Here is a 17,183-nt window from a genome sequence, read left to right as displayed (position 1 = left end):
AATACTCGTGGCGAAGTTAAATAGTCAACTACTTCCGACGATTTTGCACACTCGCATCGTGGTTTTTATATAAATAGCCAGAAAATGAGTCACAATTCAAAATACTACTTGACTTGAAGAAAGTGAACAAAACAAAATCAGCCAAGCATAAAAGTCTTAAGCACGTCACCCTTTGACACAATGTTTTCCACCTAAATTTCTGTTTTCCATTATAACAATGGTCATCTGCTGGTCCTTTTAATTTAGACAAGTTATCTCAAATTGCCACACATAGTAATTGTTAAATGCCATTTTAAACAATTTTCAGTTATATTGCGGCAATACCCATTAATTCTATCTGGAAAACCAGTTCTTTTTTTTTTTTTTGAATAAACTGGTATTTGTTATACAGACTTATGATCTACTCTATCCCAGAATGCCATTGATAGTGTATAAAAGCATTGTTTACTACATAAAATAGATTCCAGTTGATGTATTTGTTTGATTTTTTATATTTCCCAATTTGATGGATTTCACGACGCGCAAATTCCCAATTTGAAGGATTTCGCTACTCAAAAATTCCCAATTTCTAGGGGACAGGACGTGTTCCCAAACAGGTAAAAAAAACGCTGCATCCAAGATATCATTGAAACCAATCTGACCAAATTTCATGAAGATTGGACAATAAATGTGGACTCTAGAGAGTTAACAAGGCAAATGTTGACGCCGCACAACGGACAACGGACAAAAATCGATCACAAAAGCTCACCATGAGAACGTTGTACTCAGGTGAGCGAAAAACGCACTAAGTAATCCCGTGACCTTGTTTTTGACCCTGTATGACCCATATTCAGACTTGCCCTAGACATTATCAAGATACAACTTCTGACCATTTTTGGTGAAGATTGGATAAAAACTACTTGAATTAGAGAGCGGACAACATGGTGAGGTTTAAAACACACTGAGTGACCCCGTGACCTAGTTTTTGACTCGGCATGGCCCATATTCGAACTTGACCTACACATCATCTAGTTACAACTTCCGAAGTGTGGTGAAGATCGGATTTAAACTACTTGAAATAGAGAGCGGACACCATGCTAGTGTTTTTCCCAGGCCATTTTAGCGTGGCGAAAAGCCACGCCACCCTCCCGGATCGCCACTCTGCCCTTTTCAAAGGCAAATTTCGCCACGCGCCCTTTTTTTAAAGGCAAATTCCGCCACGTGCTCTTATCGATAACATCTTTATTGCCTTACGATTTAACTTGGTCCGCAAAATCAGCTTCCTTGATTGTCTGTGACGCTTCAACTGTCTTGATTTACTCGAGAGACGTCAACGTATAATCGACTATAAATTGAGCAGATTTAATCTATTACAGTGCTCGATTTATAGGTTGGTCTTACTGACTGCTCCAAAACTGTGTATTAGTCATGCGTGAATAACCCCGTGTCAGTATCAATCGATAATGCCGAAGGCTATGTTATACCAAGCGCACTTTTCGGTCGGCAATGGTACTCCTCCACGATAAAATCATTACTTCGGAGACTTTTGATGAAAAACTCGATGTTATTCTCGTGGCAATTGTGCATTGCATGCATTATTCAGTTATATCAAAACATATATTTTTACGCATGATTACATTTAAAATCACAAACAAATTTATTCATTATCGTTTTCGTTTTTAAGATAATTAGATCTAATTATTGAAATAATTACTGAGACGTATACTAATTTAACAAAATGCAAATCGCGTATACGATTAAACGTTGCTATGCGCACCTGTCGTTTACATCATTTGACATTTAATCAACATGGCGGACTATACAGAATTAAATTGTGACTCGGCAAAAATGGCAAATAACGTCGTAAACGATCGAATTAACGATGGAGATTATACATTATGAAGGAATTAATGAAATGTCTGTGATAATCAACGATGCATAAAAATGTTTTAGATAGCAACAACATTATTTATTTATTTGTAATCTACTCGGTGGATGTATGTCACGGAAACGAGTGTTTGCATATTGTTAGCGATCAATTTACTCGCAATGTTATTTTAAACATCTGTCGAGATTATTGTTAGAAAATTGGATAAGACAAACATGGTTACATTTATATGTTAGTGGATCTGTGTAAAATCAGATTCATATGCATATATTGCTTTATTATGTTTGTCGTGCTGTACAGTTTATTGAAACAGCATGGAACTTAAATGTACATTGCAAGGTAAATATATGAATATAAATCATAGTAAGTTAAATACATATATTACCATTAAATGTGCTTGTTTATATTTTGTTCCACAACTGTCTCTGATGTGATTACATGTTTCTCCCTAATTCAGGTATTCACGGAACGTTTTTGCCCTTTTTTTCCTAAACTGCGCGCTAAAATGCCCTTTTTGAAAGTAATGCGCCATGCCACTTTGTCCTCCTGGGAAAAACACTACATGCTCAATGTGTAAAACATACTAAGTGACCCTGTGACCTAGTTTTTGATCTGGCATGACCCATGTTCGATCTTGGCCTTCAGATCATCTAGATAAAACTTCTGATCAAGTTTGGTGAAGAGCGGATGAAAACTACTTGAATAAGAGAGAGGACACCATGCTGAATGATAAAAAACGCACTAAGTGACCCCGTGACCTAGTTTTTTACCCGGCAAGGCCCTAGTTCGAACTTGGCCTTAAGATTATCTAGATACAACTTCTGACCAAGTTTGGTGAAGATCAGATGAAAACTACTTGAATTAGAGAGCGGACAACATGCTGAATGTTTAAAACGCACTAAGATACCCTGTGACCTAGTTTTTGACCCGGTAAGGCCCATGTTCGAACTTGGCCTAGACATCATGTAGATACAACTTCTGACCAAGATTTGCATCAAATTCTATTGACCAGGGATCATATTTTCTCGCAACATCAATCGGTCCGGATATAAATGGGGAAAAGTATCCAAAAATGTATATCCGAAATCATGACAAATTACGTTAAAATATATACCATTGATTTTGCCATTCATGAAGGTGGTATAATAAATGTACAAGTAAAATTCCCTTAGGCATTTTTTTTAAACAGAACGAGTTTTCTCAACTGGTTTTATCATTTGGTATTTCATTGTTGTTTCTTGTGCTGTTTTATCAGACTTTTTTCATAGTTGTCAATATTATTAATCTGTGTAAGTCTATACCGATGTTTAAAATTGTTGTCGACTCGATAATAGCTTACAAACAGGCACTGAACCAAACAAAAGTCTGTGCGTAGGTTGGCTACTGACAACAACAAACCAAATAATTAAGAAATAGTTTGTTGTCAAATAACCCACGGCCGATAGTTTAGATGCGTAGGGATTTAATCACGAGAGCGAAGCATTTGAAACCACGCATCTAATTTTCCGGTCGTGAGTTATTCAACAACAAAGTATAAAGTACACAAATTATTTCGATTCTAACATGGTTTCACTAAAGATTTATTCAATGTATATTATTTTTCTTGTGTACTATTTTATGTGAAGTTCAGCCCATAAAAATAACTTTCCGCTGTTCTTTCGATCAGATCCGCGACTTTCATTCATAATTATATTACCGGATTATAACGTTGGTGGAAAATGTATCGGCATGTTTTGTTTAGTTACAGCGCGTGCTTTCAGACGCGTCTTTTCAGATGCGTCTTTAATCCGCTGTTCACAAGTTTTCGATTTCATGACATGGGAATTTTAATAGCAAACAGAATCGGACCTACTGTTTGGGATTTTCAATCGGTCTTTCATGACCCCAATCGGTCTAGGACCGACAAAACCGACAAAAATATGATCCCTGCTATTGACCCAGTTACAATGACAATGTATTTATAAAAGGCACATTGTACATGTACCTCTGCATTGATGATATAAAGCTACACGAAAAGGGCTATTGGTCTTAATATTTAGCTTGAAGACTGTATAATGAATGCTTGACAGAACTGACTTTTAAATGCTTGTGAAGACTTACATTAATAATTAAAACTTAAGTGGAAATCATCATGTAATGAAACAAGAGGGTCATGATTAGTGCTGCAACAATACGCCAAAAACCGTATTGCAATATTGTCAGTTCAAAAACCCGTATTGCAATATATCGCAATATATTGCTAACTTGTACCAAAATTATAACTTGCCAATTACCCGATAATCCCATAAATTCCAATTTTAAAGCAAATTCTGGTAAATATTTACTATAAATGTGCTCAAGAATAATAAGAAACACAAACATTCGCAAATTTTCTTAAGTATCAAATACATTTTTGCAATTGTTACTATTTAAAGATGTGATGAAATAACGTCCAACCGGGGCGTTTTTCCCGCTGAACACTCGTAATTCAGCTGACGTGATGTTCCCGTTTGTATACAACACAAAATACACCCATACTTTCCATGCGACGTTCTACATGTCTGTATAATTTTCGCGCGCTTTTTATTGAGACAAAGGATAAAGCACTTTTTATTTGACGCTATAATTTTTTATTGTCGCGTTAGCATTCAAATTTGGAAGCGTGTTTCTGTAATTCGGATTACAAATAATGCTCAAATCAGAATCGAACGAAACATTTACAGCTGTGCGAAATTAATTCAACGATAATCTGTTCAAAAGCATCGAATGAATGCTCCCATGTAACAACGCTACTCCGTATAATACACTTTTTAGAATGCTATTTTTACGTAAAAAATAATTTACACTGCTTTGTTTTGTTTACCTTTTTATCATTATTTCGGATGGCTTTTCTGGACGAAATGTGAATGAATTTTTGTAAACTTTTCGTACCGGTATGATGAAAATCATATCGCAATACAATATGCAGATTGCGTATTGCGATATATACCGATATACCGGTATATTGTTGCAGCCCTAGTCATGATAGCCCTGAATCGCTCACCTGACTCATAAAGATCAGATGAAAACTATGACATCTATTGTCTACACAAGGTTTTTCTATGATTTGACCTAGTGACCTAGTTTCTGACCCCAGATGACCCAAATACAATCCCAATCCAGATTTCATCAAGATAAACATTCTGAGAAAAATTTCATAAAGATCTGATGGAAACTGTGACCTCTATTGTCTACACAAGGTTTTTCTATGATTTGACCTAGTGACCTAGTTTTTGACCCCAGATGACCCAAATACAATCCCAACCCAGATTTCATCAAGATTAACATTCTGGCCAAATTTTATTAAGATTTGATGAAAACTGCGACCTATACTGTTTACACAGTTGTTTTTTTTAACTTTGACCTAGTGACCTAGTTTTTGACCCTAGATGACCCAAATTTGGTCTCAACCCAGATTTTAACAAGACAGACAACCCAGATTTCATCAAGATAAACATTCTGACAAAATTTCATAAAGATTGGATGAAAACTGTGACCTCTATTGTCTACACAAGGTTTTTCTATTATTTGACCTAGTGAACTAGTTTTTGACCCCAGATAACCCAAATACAATCCCAACCCAGATATCATCAAGATAAACATTCTGACCAAATTTTATAAAGATCTGATGAAAACTGTGACCTCTATTGTCTACACAACGTTTTTTCTATTATTTGACCTAGTGACCTAGTTTTTGACCCCAGATGACCCAAATACAATCCCAACCCAGGTATCACCAAGATAAACATTCTTACAAAACTTCATAAAGATTGGATGGACACTGTGACCTCTATTGTCTACACAAGGTCTTTCTATTATTTGACCTAGTGACCTAGTTTTTGACCCCAGATAACCCAAATACAATCCCAACCCAGATAAAGATCAGATGAAAAATGTGACCTCTATTGTCTACACAACGTTTTTCTATTATTTGACCTAGTGACCTAGTTTTGACCCCAGATGACCCAAATACAATCCCAACCCAGGTTTCAAGATAAACATTCTGACAAAACTTCATAAAGATTGGATGAAAACTGTGACCTCTATTGTCTACACAAGGTTTTTCTATTATTTGACCTAGTGACCTAGTTTTTGAACCCAGATAACCCATTATAATCCCAACCCAGATTTCATCAAGATAAACATTCTGACCAAATTTCATAAAGATTGGATGAAAACTGACATCTACTGTCTTCACAAACAAATTGTTGACGGACAAACACACGCACGCATGCACAACGGACGCCAGACATCTCACGATCACATTAGCTCACCATGTCACTTCCTGACAGGTGAGCTAAAATTAATAATTGACAGTTTATGAAATCGTTTTCAGATTTCTTAACTCCCTTCCCATAAGAAGCGAAGTGAAATCAGCTTTTGCAACCAGCATATAACCAGAACAGCCTGTGAGTAATTCACAGTCTGTTCAGGTTTTATGCTGTTTGCTGCTCATCAGGATCTAACGGTTGAAAATGAAGACTTTTAAATTTGAATCTAGTAAGAAAGGTCTTTAATTTGATTTAACTTTCTGAGGGACTACAAATACTTCAAAATTCGTATCTAAGTGGTACGTGGTTAATTGTTCATGTTATCACCTATTTTTTACCGACGTTTATTATTTACTGTCTTGCATCTTTGGGAAAAAATCATTCTCCTACACTTTCAGAGAGAAGTTCCTGGTATCTGAGTTCCTGGTAACTGACATTCATTCCTTGCTATTCTGAGGATTGACCTATGATATTTAGGCCTGTGTGCAATACAGGTAGGTACATTGTACATGTAGGTAAGCATGACTGTATGTAGGAGTCCTGGGATGAGGATTGTAAGAATCATTTCTGCTTAAATATGATGTGCAGAGAGACTGTATATTCTAAACATGCTCAACAACATTAACAGACGCTATCAGAAACCTCTTCTATGTGAAAGACCTTATTTTATGTGTAAAGCATTAAGGGGCCAATTTAAAGACTTTGCCCTCACTTGTATTTCACCATTCACAAATGAACGTACAAGAGTTTCACATTGAATAAAATACAAATTCTGAAAAAAAACTGCTTTAATGGAAAAATTAACAATGATTGTATTTTTGAAAATGAACAACAGTACAAACAAAGGGTTCACCTTGAAGACACTAAAAGGTTTAACCATTAAGGAATGATGAACAAACTACATGTATAAACAAGCCTTTTATCTTCAAGGTTCTATGATAAAGGATTTTACTTTGCAAGCATTATGAACAGTCAACTATGAACTAAGGTTTTAATTTAAAGGCATCATATACAGGGGTTTCATTTGCAGGAACTATGAAAAAACTATGAACACAGTTTAACCTTCAAAGAACTGATTTTTTTTCTAGGGACTTAATATTCTATGAACAAACTAGGAACAAATGTTTTACTTCAAAGGAACTACATGTTAGTTCAAGGGTTTTAACTTTGTAGTATGAGCAAACTATAACCTAATATATACTAACTTCCTAAAGTATTCTCTTATGGGACCTTACAACAAAGGTTTCATCTAAATTGAGGGAACTTATATTAATAGTAGGATTAAATAAGGAGCAAAAGTTTTACCTTGAAGGAACTATGTACAAGGGTTTCATCTAAATCTATCACAACACACTTCTTGGTGGAATCCTGGGGACGTACAGCGGGTAACAGATACTTTTCATTGGAATTCTACAACATTAAACATCAGCATTAGAATAAACAGTAATTGTATTAAAAAAGAATAGTAATTGGCATAAGAATTGGTAAAAACAGTCGTTAAAAAGAATAGGAATAAACAATTATAGGAAAGGATAGGGATAGCTTAAACAAGACTATTGTCAAGCAATATAAGTCCCCTACTGGCTCCACCATTGTCAGAAATTCCACCATTTTTCAGAATATTTTTTTTATATTTGTTGCCATAACAACCAGAATTTTTGACATAGGAACAAAATGAAAAGACGTGCATAATGTCCATATTGACATCTACATTTGTATCTATGTTCCAAGTTTCATGAAAAAATATTAAGAACTTTTAAAGTTATCGCAGGATCCAGAAAATTGTGACAGAGTGACTGACTGACAGACAGACAGACGGCGTGCAAACCATAAGTCCCTCCGGTGAAACCGGTAGAGGACTAAAAAAAATAGGCAATGGCAAAAACAATTACTGGCATTTCTTTAAAAGCATCATAATTGCCATGAACAATCACTGAAACTGCTTTAAAAGCATTTACAAAAAACCAAAAGATGTGTTTGTCAAAAACACAATGCCCCCTATTGCGCCGCTTTGAAGCCATAAATTTTACCTTTGACCTTGAACGATGACCTTGACCTTTAGCCACTCATAATATGCAGCTCCATGAGATACACATGCATGCCAAATATCAAATTGCTATCATCAATATTATAAAAGTTATGACCATACTTTAACGAAGGTTAAAGTTTTAGGAAAGAACAAGATATGTGTGTGTCAGAAACACAATGCCCCCTACTGCACCGCTTTGAAATGAAATTTCTATTTATCATTTGGCAGGTAAAGAAATCATCTCCCTTTAAAGATTTTGTCCAATCCAAACAGGGACGGGGGGTGGAACCAGAGCTCCAGATAAGGTTTTGTGAAATTCTTAAATTACTACCAGATTTTCAAAAAGAATACGTAACTCTGAAATTTTATTGTTAACGTTACTACTAAGTTTTGGAAAATAATTCTTATTTTTTATAAATGACCTAAAAATAAATAATACTGGTTATTTTCATGAAAAAAAATCAAAATAAACATACTAGCAACTTTATTTATACGAGTTCAACAGTGTCTTTTCAGTATTATACAATTTTATTTTTCAAATACCTTCATATGCCCAAACTGTGCTTAGATTGCATGCCTTTTGCCATTGTTTTTGACAGATAGACTGTATACGCCGCTTTTATTGGAAAAAATGCACTTTCTTAAACAATCCCGATAACCATTCTAAATAAGCACCGCAAAGATCTTTAATACGGGAAAAGAACTCAATAAAAAAAATAATATTCGTAACTTGATTTTGTAATTCTTAATGGTACGACAAGATTTTAAAATAAATACGTAACGGACTTGAAAATAATTCGTAAATACGAAAATACGACCCTTATCTGGAGCTCTGTGGAACCCTACTATTCACAAATAAGTACAAAGAAATAATTATATCATTAAAAAAAACTTTGACAAATCAATCATTTGAGTTATAAATAATAAAAGTAAAAAATATGTACAGTAACTGTGAAAAGAACTTAAATTCTTGGTAAGGAAGTATATAATAAGAGATTTATAATTATATAAATTTCTTTCCCTTGAAAATAATTGTTTCTAACAAATGTCTACTTTTAGTAGCAAATAATTAAAAGCCACTATCTATTTTTAGTAGCAAATAATTAAAAGCCACTACCGTGACTGTAGATTCAATGCTCAAAATGTGCAGCTTCATGAGATACACTTGCATGCCAAATATCAAGTTGTTATGTTCAATATTGAATAATTATCTCCCTTTAAAGCTTATTACTTCCCTTGGATTTGTATTTTTGACCTTAGACCTTGAAGGATGATCTTGAACTTAACAAGATGTGTTTGTCAGAAACACAATGCCACCTACTGCGCCGCTTTAATTTATTTAACAAGAATATATAATTAGGCAGGCCAGATAATTATGTCCATTTAAAGCTTATTACTTCACTTTGATTTGTTTTTTCGACCCCGTGACCTAGTTTTTGAACTGGCATGACCCATATTCGAACTTGACCTAGATATTGTCTAGATACAACTTCTGATCAAGTTTGGTAAAGATTGGATGAAAACTATTTGAATTAGAGAGTGGACACGAAAGTGTGACAGACAGACTTACAGACGGACAGTGTGATAACTATTTACCCCCTTTTCTTCGAAAGGGGGCATAAAAAGTTCTCATGAATACGTTGTTCTTCCAACGCTGCCCAAAGCCAGACTCGTGTTAGGTCCTAAATAATCAGATATCATGGCGGAAAATTAACATGAAATATATTGTCGCACAAAAAATAAAACCCAGCATTTTGTATCTCCTTAAATCTAAGTTACAATACCCCATCTAGCATTGACTTTTTACCTATTGCTATAAGGAACACTGATTTTTATAGGTTTACTTTATTTTACGAAATATTTTACGATATTATCGTTGATTTTGAGTATTTATGTGGCTTTAAAAAGAATTTGAATTAACAACAAATATCACTTGAATTCTACTTCCAATATCATTTCCTTTAACTAAGGTTTTACCTATAGGTTACAATACACACGATACTCCAAAAATATATTAAGTGTTTTGAAATAACATATAACCAAGGTGTATCTTGCCTATAATTGCTAGCGTGACTCTCTTTGTCATCTCAAAGACATTCTTCTTTACAAACATTAAAGCAGACCTGTTCAGTTATAATTATTCATCATGCAAGGGTACTGTTCCATTTTAATAACTTAACTTTAACTATGACCTATCTTATGAGTAGTAACATTGCAAACTTAGTAAAACAAATAATGCTAATTACATTTGTTAATACAATATGATTACCTTATTGAGCATATTTGTAAGACTTGAACCTACAGACTTAATACATGACTGCATTCAAATACTGAATCTTTCATACAATGGTATAAAATGACATAATGTTTAGTCTCCTTTAGTCTTCTTATTGTATAATAGGATTTATAGTTATCTGTTTTATATGCACACAATGTGAGAACAGACAATTTTAAAACAACATGTTTGCTCATAATAATTTATTTAACATAATTCATAATTAGTTAATTTAAAATGATGATAATTTAAAAATAATAAAGGGCAAAGTTTGAATAGCATTCAAATACTTTTACTAAAATTGAATTTAAAACAACGAAGGGGGGCTAGTATAAAGGTTAGGGGATATATTCTTAGCTGGGGGGTTTGGCATGAAATTTCTGCCTGTAAAAAAACTTAAAAAATATGTCCCAAATATAAACTGTGCTGTTAGGAAAACCTGCTTACATGTGTGATGCCCCTAGGATTGCCATTTTCCTCGACAGCGATGGGCGCTTGGTAGGCACTTGATGACGAGTGGTGGTTCTTGTTGCCAAAGCAACAGAGAAATGAGCTAAAAATACCGCGATTTCGTTTTTTGTTGTTCAACGTCGACGACCCTAGAATGAGAAAACATTTGACACATGGTTACTAAAACTGTTGATAGTGCTTTATGACAAACAAGAGACAGGGGGTTTTTTTACTAAGAAAGTGACGCGGATATTCGGCGTCTTCCCCTGCCAGAATTTTTCCCCTAAAAATACAATTTCCCCTCCAAAAATATAATTTTTCACCAAAATATATTTTACCCTCAAAGAAATGTTGTTTTTTTCTTTTGGGAAGTCGACACTTATCCAATGTTTACCATGTACAACGATCTCGCTCTCTCTCTTCCAAACACTCAAATCTGGGAACACCAGTGATTCTAAATATAGCTCTTAAATAACGTCAGGGAAACCGGGCAACTAATCGTATTAATCATGTGACTATTTTACTGGATTCCGGTCTTGCGCGAGAAGGGTGTTTCGTCAATTAATTACCGGAAACCAGTCAAATTTTCATCCAGGCTATGTGAAAGCCAAGATATAAACGTTAAAACAGAAAAAAGTCTCACAATTGGCTTTCATACACGAACAAAATAAAACGTTCGGACTCGGAAAATATTAATTGCGTCGACACATTTTTTAAGAATGAATCATCAAAAACCGTTGAAACCCAGCAGGATTCGGAGGTACATGTAATCAACATCGAACATTGTGAAAGTGAAAGTACACAATCGGCAGCTGCCGCACCTTTCCCTTCCAATACTGAAGCAGATCTAAATCATCTACCCATTCATCATGAAATTGAAATCAAAATATTGACATCGTCCCCCCGCCCCAGTTGAAAACATTTCCCATTATAAGATCTACCCCCGCAACTTTATTTAGGACTTTGACTTTAATATCATATTTGTTCATTTGTTTAAGAACAAAAAGGTCAGAGACATGCCTCTTTTTCTAAAAAAAAAACCTGAAGTCTGTAGGTGAGTTATAGAGTTGAAATGAAAAGTTTTTACTTTTTCCCAAAATATGTCTCTTTCGCGCTCTATTTTCCCTTTTTACCCAGCGTCCAGCGTCTTCCCCTTTTTCTAAAAAAACCCTGAGAGATGTGTTTGTCAGAAACACAATGCCCCTATTGCGCCGCTTTGAAATAAAATTTCAATATATCATTTGGCAGGTTTAGAAATTATCTCCCTTTTAAAGCTTATTAATTCCCTTGGATTGTATTTTTTTTACTTTAGACCTTAAAGGATGACCTTGAACTTGACCTTTCACCACTCAAAATGTGCAGCTCTATGAGATACACATGCATGCCAAATATCAAGTTGCTATTTTCAATATTGTAAAAGTTAAATGGCAAATGTTAAAGTTTTCGGACGGACGGACCGACAGTTCGAATGCTATATGCCACCCTACCGGGGGCATAAAAACAGGCATTGGCCATTAATTTGATATTTACTGGTACGTGTCCCAGACACTTACAACAACCAAAATAGTAATTTGCAATTCAGGGGTTGAAGAATCCACTCGACCGCTCGCATATGCGAGTGAAGTTGACGGTCGGGCGAGTAAAATTTGCTAAATACTCGTCCGACCAGGCGAGTGCTGTTTTTCAAGTTGAGAAATATAAATTCAGTTCCAGAACACCTTCCACATCGATACAAATTGCGAACAATTTTTCGAACGAACAAAACATACGTTAAGTACACAAAGAAACTGCACTTTCGTTTTGACAATGAAAAATGACGTCACGGGCACAGTAAAAATAATTCTCGAAATCGGCTGCGCTCTTTTCGTCCATGTCAGTGCTCTTAGCTAATCGATTTAAAGTGAATAAAACTGTTAAATATATTGGTCATTCTGTGAATTTTAATGTAAATATCAATAAAACAATAATACATCACTGGTTAGTTATAATACTTCTTATATGAAATTAAAAATAAACAGAAAAGAAATAATTATTAATAAACAGAATAATTCCGAATTTCGTGATCAGAAGCCTTAGGCATAATTTACCACATTGCAACCGATTGTCAATCAAGTGTGTCTTTAAGAAAAAATTCATCTGAAATATTAAAATGGAAAAGGGTTCTATTTTAAAATATCTGCAAGGTGGTGGCGACAGGGAACAGAAAGAATTAGAAAGGTCCTCAAGACGAAAAGCGGAAAGAATTGAGAAAAGGAAAGAGGTGCAGAAAACGTAAGGAAAGCAAATATAATCCATCCGATAGTGTAGATAATTTGTTTGCAGTTTAGTGTCACTATGTTAAGTAGATTTAGAAGGTTCTGGTTGATCATAACTTTAAATATAGATATCTATTTTTATAATGCAGTGCGAGTAGATTAAAGTGGAAGGCGAGTGGATTGTCAGGCCTACTCGCCCTGCAGGGCGAGTGGCTCTGGAAAAATTCTTCAACCCCTGCAATTCCATACACTACCTGTTTGCAATTCAATGCACTACATATAGGTATTATACCAGTGTTCTCCATAAAAAAATGAGTAGCCAAATACATTTTCAAAGTATAGCCAGCGACTAAGAACTAAAAGGGACATTTTTTTCCACTGTCTTGAATTGATATTTTGGGGAAAAGTAGCTGGCGTCAAGATTGTTGGTTACAAACCAGTGAAATCGCCGGCTGCAGGTGCTTCCTGAGAAGACTGACTATACACCTTTAAAAAGGTGAAATTCAGGCTTTGAAATGGCTAAATGCTTAAGACCACAGCAAATGTGATTGGCATAAAAATAACACAAACAGCAAGCCTTGTAACTACTGGTCAAACCGCTAATTTTGACAACTGGTATAAAATTATTATTGATGTATGCACACTATACGTGTCTTATTCTGTGAAAGCTGGGCATAATGCATGTGCATAAAGTGTCGTCCCAGATAAACCTGTGCAGTCTGCACAGGCTAATCAGGGACAACACTTTCCGCTTCAATGGTATTTTTCGTTTAGAGGAAGTCCCTTTTTACCGAAAATCTAGTTTAAGCGGAAAGTGTCGTCCCTGATAAGCCTGTGCGGACTGCACAGGCTAAACTGGGACAATACTTTACGCACATGCATTATGCCCAGTTTTCTCAGAACACGACTCATATGGTCAACTGTGAATGCAGATAAAGATCCTTCCAGAAAACTGTATTATGCACACAGCAATAAATGCCATGGTTTGCATATATGAACCTACTAACAGTTATTTAACTCAAAGAGTGTACTGGCCTTTCATCCAAAGTGGAAATTTGATACATGCATATTTTACCTATTTTAAACATAGGGCTTATTACATGTAGTTCATTATACAGTGGAGCAAATCCTTATATAGCACTGTGACTGTAATCTCACAGTTCAAAAGCAACTTTCAATGGGATTCAATGGGTACTGATCAAAAACTTTACAATCTCTTGTCAAGCATTGTAGATTGTAACAGTATTATGTATGCTGGCAAATTTATGCCGAAATATGGCAACATCTTTTTCACGCTTCATTTGGATTTTAATGTAGTAATTCAACCCTTCAAACAGGAAGTGTTTATGTTTACTGTTAGCAACTGATTTAATAATCTTTACTGCACATTTTAGCTACATGTACCATAAATAGAAATTAAACATTCATTCATAGTAATAGATGTCAAAACAAGTAGTGCATGTAATGCAAAATTTAATTTTATTATTCCATAACTTTTTTAATATATCTTATACAATGTTAATGCTACTTAATAAATTGAAAAATGAAATTAAAAAAAAAATCTTACAGATTTTGAACTTTTCCTAGTTGACAATACAGTTAAAAAGGAAAAGATCTATTTTGTATATTAATATGCATGTACATGTAGCAGGGCGATACCCCATTCCCAATGAAAAGTATATTATTTTTTCGTAATGGGACTTTAAAATTCCAAACTTAAGGTTGAAAAAAACACACACTTAGATCTCAATATTTAGTTCATCTCACATCCAGCTCTATAAATTGAACCTAAGTCACAGGGCCCTTGCTACACTTTGGGGGATTTGGGCCGGGGCCCATTAGAGGAGGGAATTTCGATCCGTTTTGGGCGAAAAGGGGAATTTTAGAAGATCTTTTCACCAACCATTCAACACTTAAAATTGTTATATTTTAATGTGATTTACATAAATATACATTTAATCAAAGGTTAATAGCACGATACCAGCTGGCAACATAGGTATAGAAAAAAAATTGGGGGGAGGGGGGAATTTTTAGCTGAAATAGGGGAAAAAAGTATACTTTTTAAAGGGCAAAAACTGCCAAACGACGGCCCTGATATTATCGAAAAAACTTTTTTCTCATATTCAAAGCATTTCTTGACAGAACAACAACAAAAACACTAATTTCACAATTTCATAATTTTAGTAAAAAATGCTGTGATTTTTCCTGATCAAAAGTGACCCGGCCCCATTCCAAAAATGGTGAAAAAACATTGTTAGTAAAGTCTTTCCAAAAGTTGCCAACATTTTACAGGACATTTGGTCTGGTAAACTTTGACATTTTACCAGACCAAAAAACATTTTACGAGACCGAAAAACATTTAACCAGACAAGGCATATTGGGCAAATTTCGTTAATTCTAAAAGGTAAGACAATTGGACTAACAGATACTGTCAGTATTCAAATTTATTTCCAGTAACATCTACAGAGACAATAGCTTCAGTTGTGTGGCCGCTAAATTCACGCTCGTTGCTGGTTATTTTAATTTCGAAAAGGAATGAATCCACTGTTGTTACATTTGCAAAGAGTCCTTGAAAAGAGGTCAAAACACAGCGGGGCCTCGGTTTTCCCGCTTTGGACGAAAATAACGAATGTAGGGAAACAGATATGCTGATCAGGCCACCAATGAACGTGAAGTTCATTGTCTCACTATTAGCATAATGACTCGCGAGACTCATTATGAGTGTATACAACTGTATGAATATTCATAAGTTTGCTGCGCTATTTTAAGATCGATGTTTTTCCAATATTTTGTGTTAAAGGAATAATGTTTTGTATGAGAATGACATGTCCGCAGTCCGACGAGATTTCGGAAAGACTGATAGTATTTTTAATAATAATATAGGACAAGTGACCAATTTATTAATTGCTACAGCTTAATTGTGTACATGAAAAACACCTGCCGTCATACAGTAACTGCTGTATTTCTCTGTCTTATTATGCCAACTTTTAATGTATCCGACTTATAATGGGATAATCATATATAAATAATTAATCTATTATATATACATGTAGATTGACTACATGTAAATTGTTTTTCTGATGGCATGAATAGAATGGCACAAACAAACAGTTTTGTGTTGCTTATAATAAACACGAAATTCAAGTTCAAATTTATTTAATTTATCTGTACATGAATACTTATTGACAAAATTGTGATTCATTTGATACCCCAGTTCATGCCTACAAGTATAATACATGTCGGAATATGTGTTACAAAGTTCTGTTTACATTTACATATATTTTGTCATATTTTATCGTTTGCAGGAATTTTGTACAATCATAACAAGGGAAAACAAGATACATGTAAATACTAGGATTATTATTACAATATTTGTATAAAGAGAATTCAATAAATACCATCAATAGAATACTATGTTACTCTATAAAATTATTAGGGCTGTCACGATACGCTGTGAGCGTACCGCGGTATATTGTGGTACGGCAACACTGAATCGCGGTACGTACCGCGATATTTTACAGAATATGTATCTGTGAAGAAAACAGCAGAATAACAAGTTTTACAAACTTTATTAAACTCAATAATCAGAAAACACTCGTATCATAGTATGACTAGAAACTGTAAAAGAAACTGTAATAAACTTGATAGAAGTAGTCATTGTTATTGTTCGCGTCTTTTTCTAAAATGTCCGCCATGTTGTTTACAATAGCTGTGACTACGATCTGTGTAAATCGAACGCTTCAAGGGCATGTTCAAAATGCGGAGTCAGCGGGCCCAGTATTGAAAATCCGTAGCGTTCTGACTCTTCCTCGACTTATTCAGAATCTTAAGATAACATGATTCGGAAGTGCCATGCTTCGAACGATCGATATACTAAAGAAAGAAAATAAGAAATAGAATAAACATCTTTTGGATAATAATGAACTTTTTGCAAAGGAAATCTGTCCCTAATTCCAAAAAAGATACGGACCCATACATCGCCGTATTTTAAACGTGAAAGTTAAACATCTACAAGTGG

The 17,183-nt window shown here is 34.7% G+C and overlaps 1 protein-coding gene across 2 annotated transcripts in view; it reads right to left on the bottom strand.

The window, feature by feature from the left end:
- The window catches only part of LOC127847351 (CTD small phosphatase-like protein), a 52,321-nt gene that overhangs the window by 32,336 nt on the left and 2,802 nt on the right, over window positions 1-17,183 (bottom strand). For both annotated transcript variants that reach the window (XM_052379204.1, XM_052379205.1), the window contains exons 2-3: window positions 10,908-11,059; window positions 7,462-7,566 (exon numbers count right to left, since the gene is read on the bottom strand). In XM_052379204.1, the coding sequence (XP_052235164.1) occupies window positions 7,462-7,566; window positions 10,908-11,059 (257 nt within the window). The remainder of the gene's footprint in view (window positions 1-7,461; window positions 7,567-10,907; window positions 11,060-17,183) is intronic.

The sequence above is a fragment of the Dreissena polymorpha genome, chromosome 10 (genome assembly GCF_020536995.1).
Source record: "Dreissena polymorpha isolate Duluth1 chromosome 10, UMN_Dpol_1.0, whole genome shotgun sequence".
NCBI classification, from domain to species: Eukaryota; Metazoa; Mollusca; class Bivalvia; order Myida; family Dreissenidae; genus Dreissena; species Dreissena polymorpha.
The sequence above is the reverse complement of the archived record's forward strand: the minus strand, read 5'-3'. Positions and strand labels throughout refer to the sequence as shown.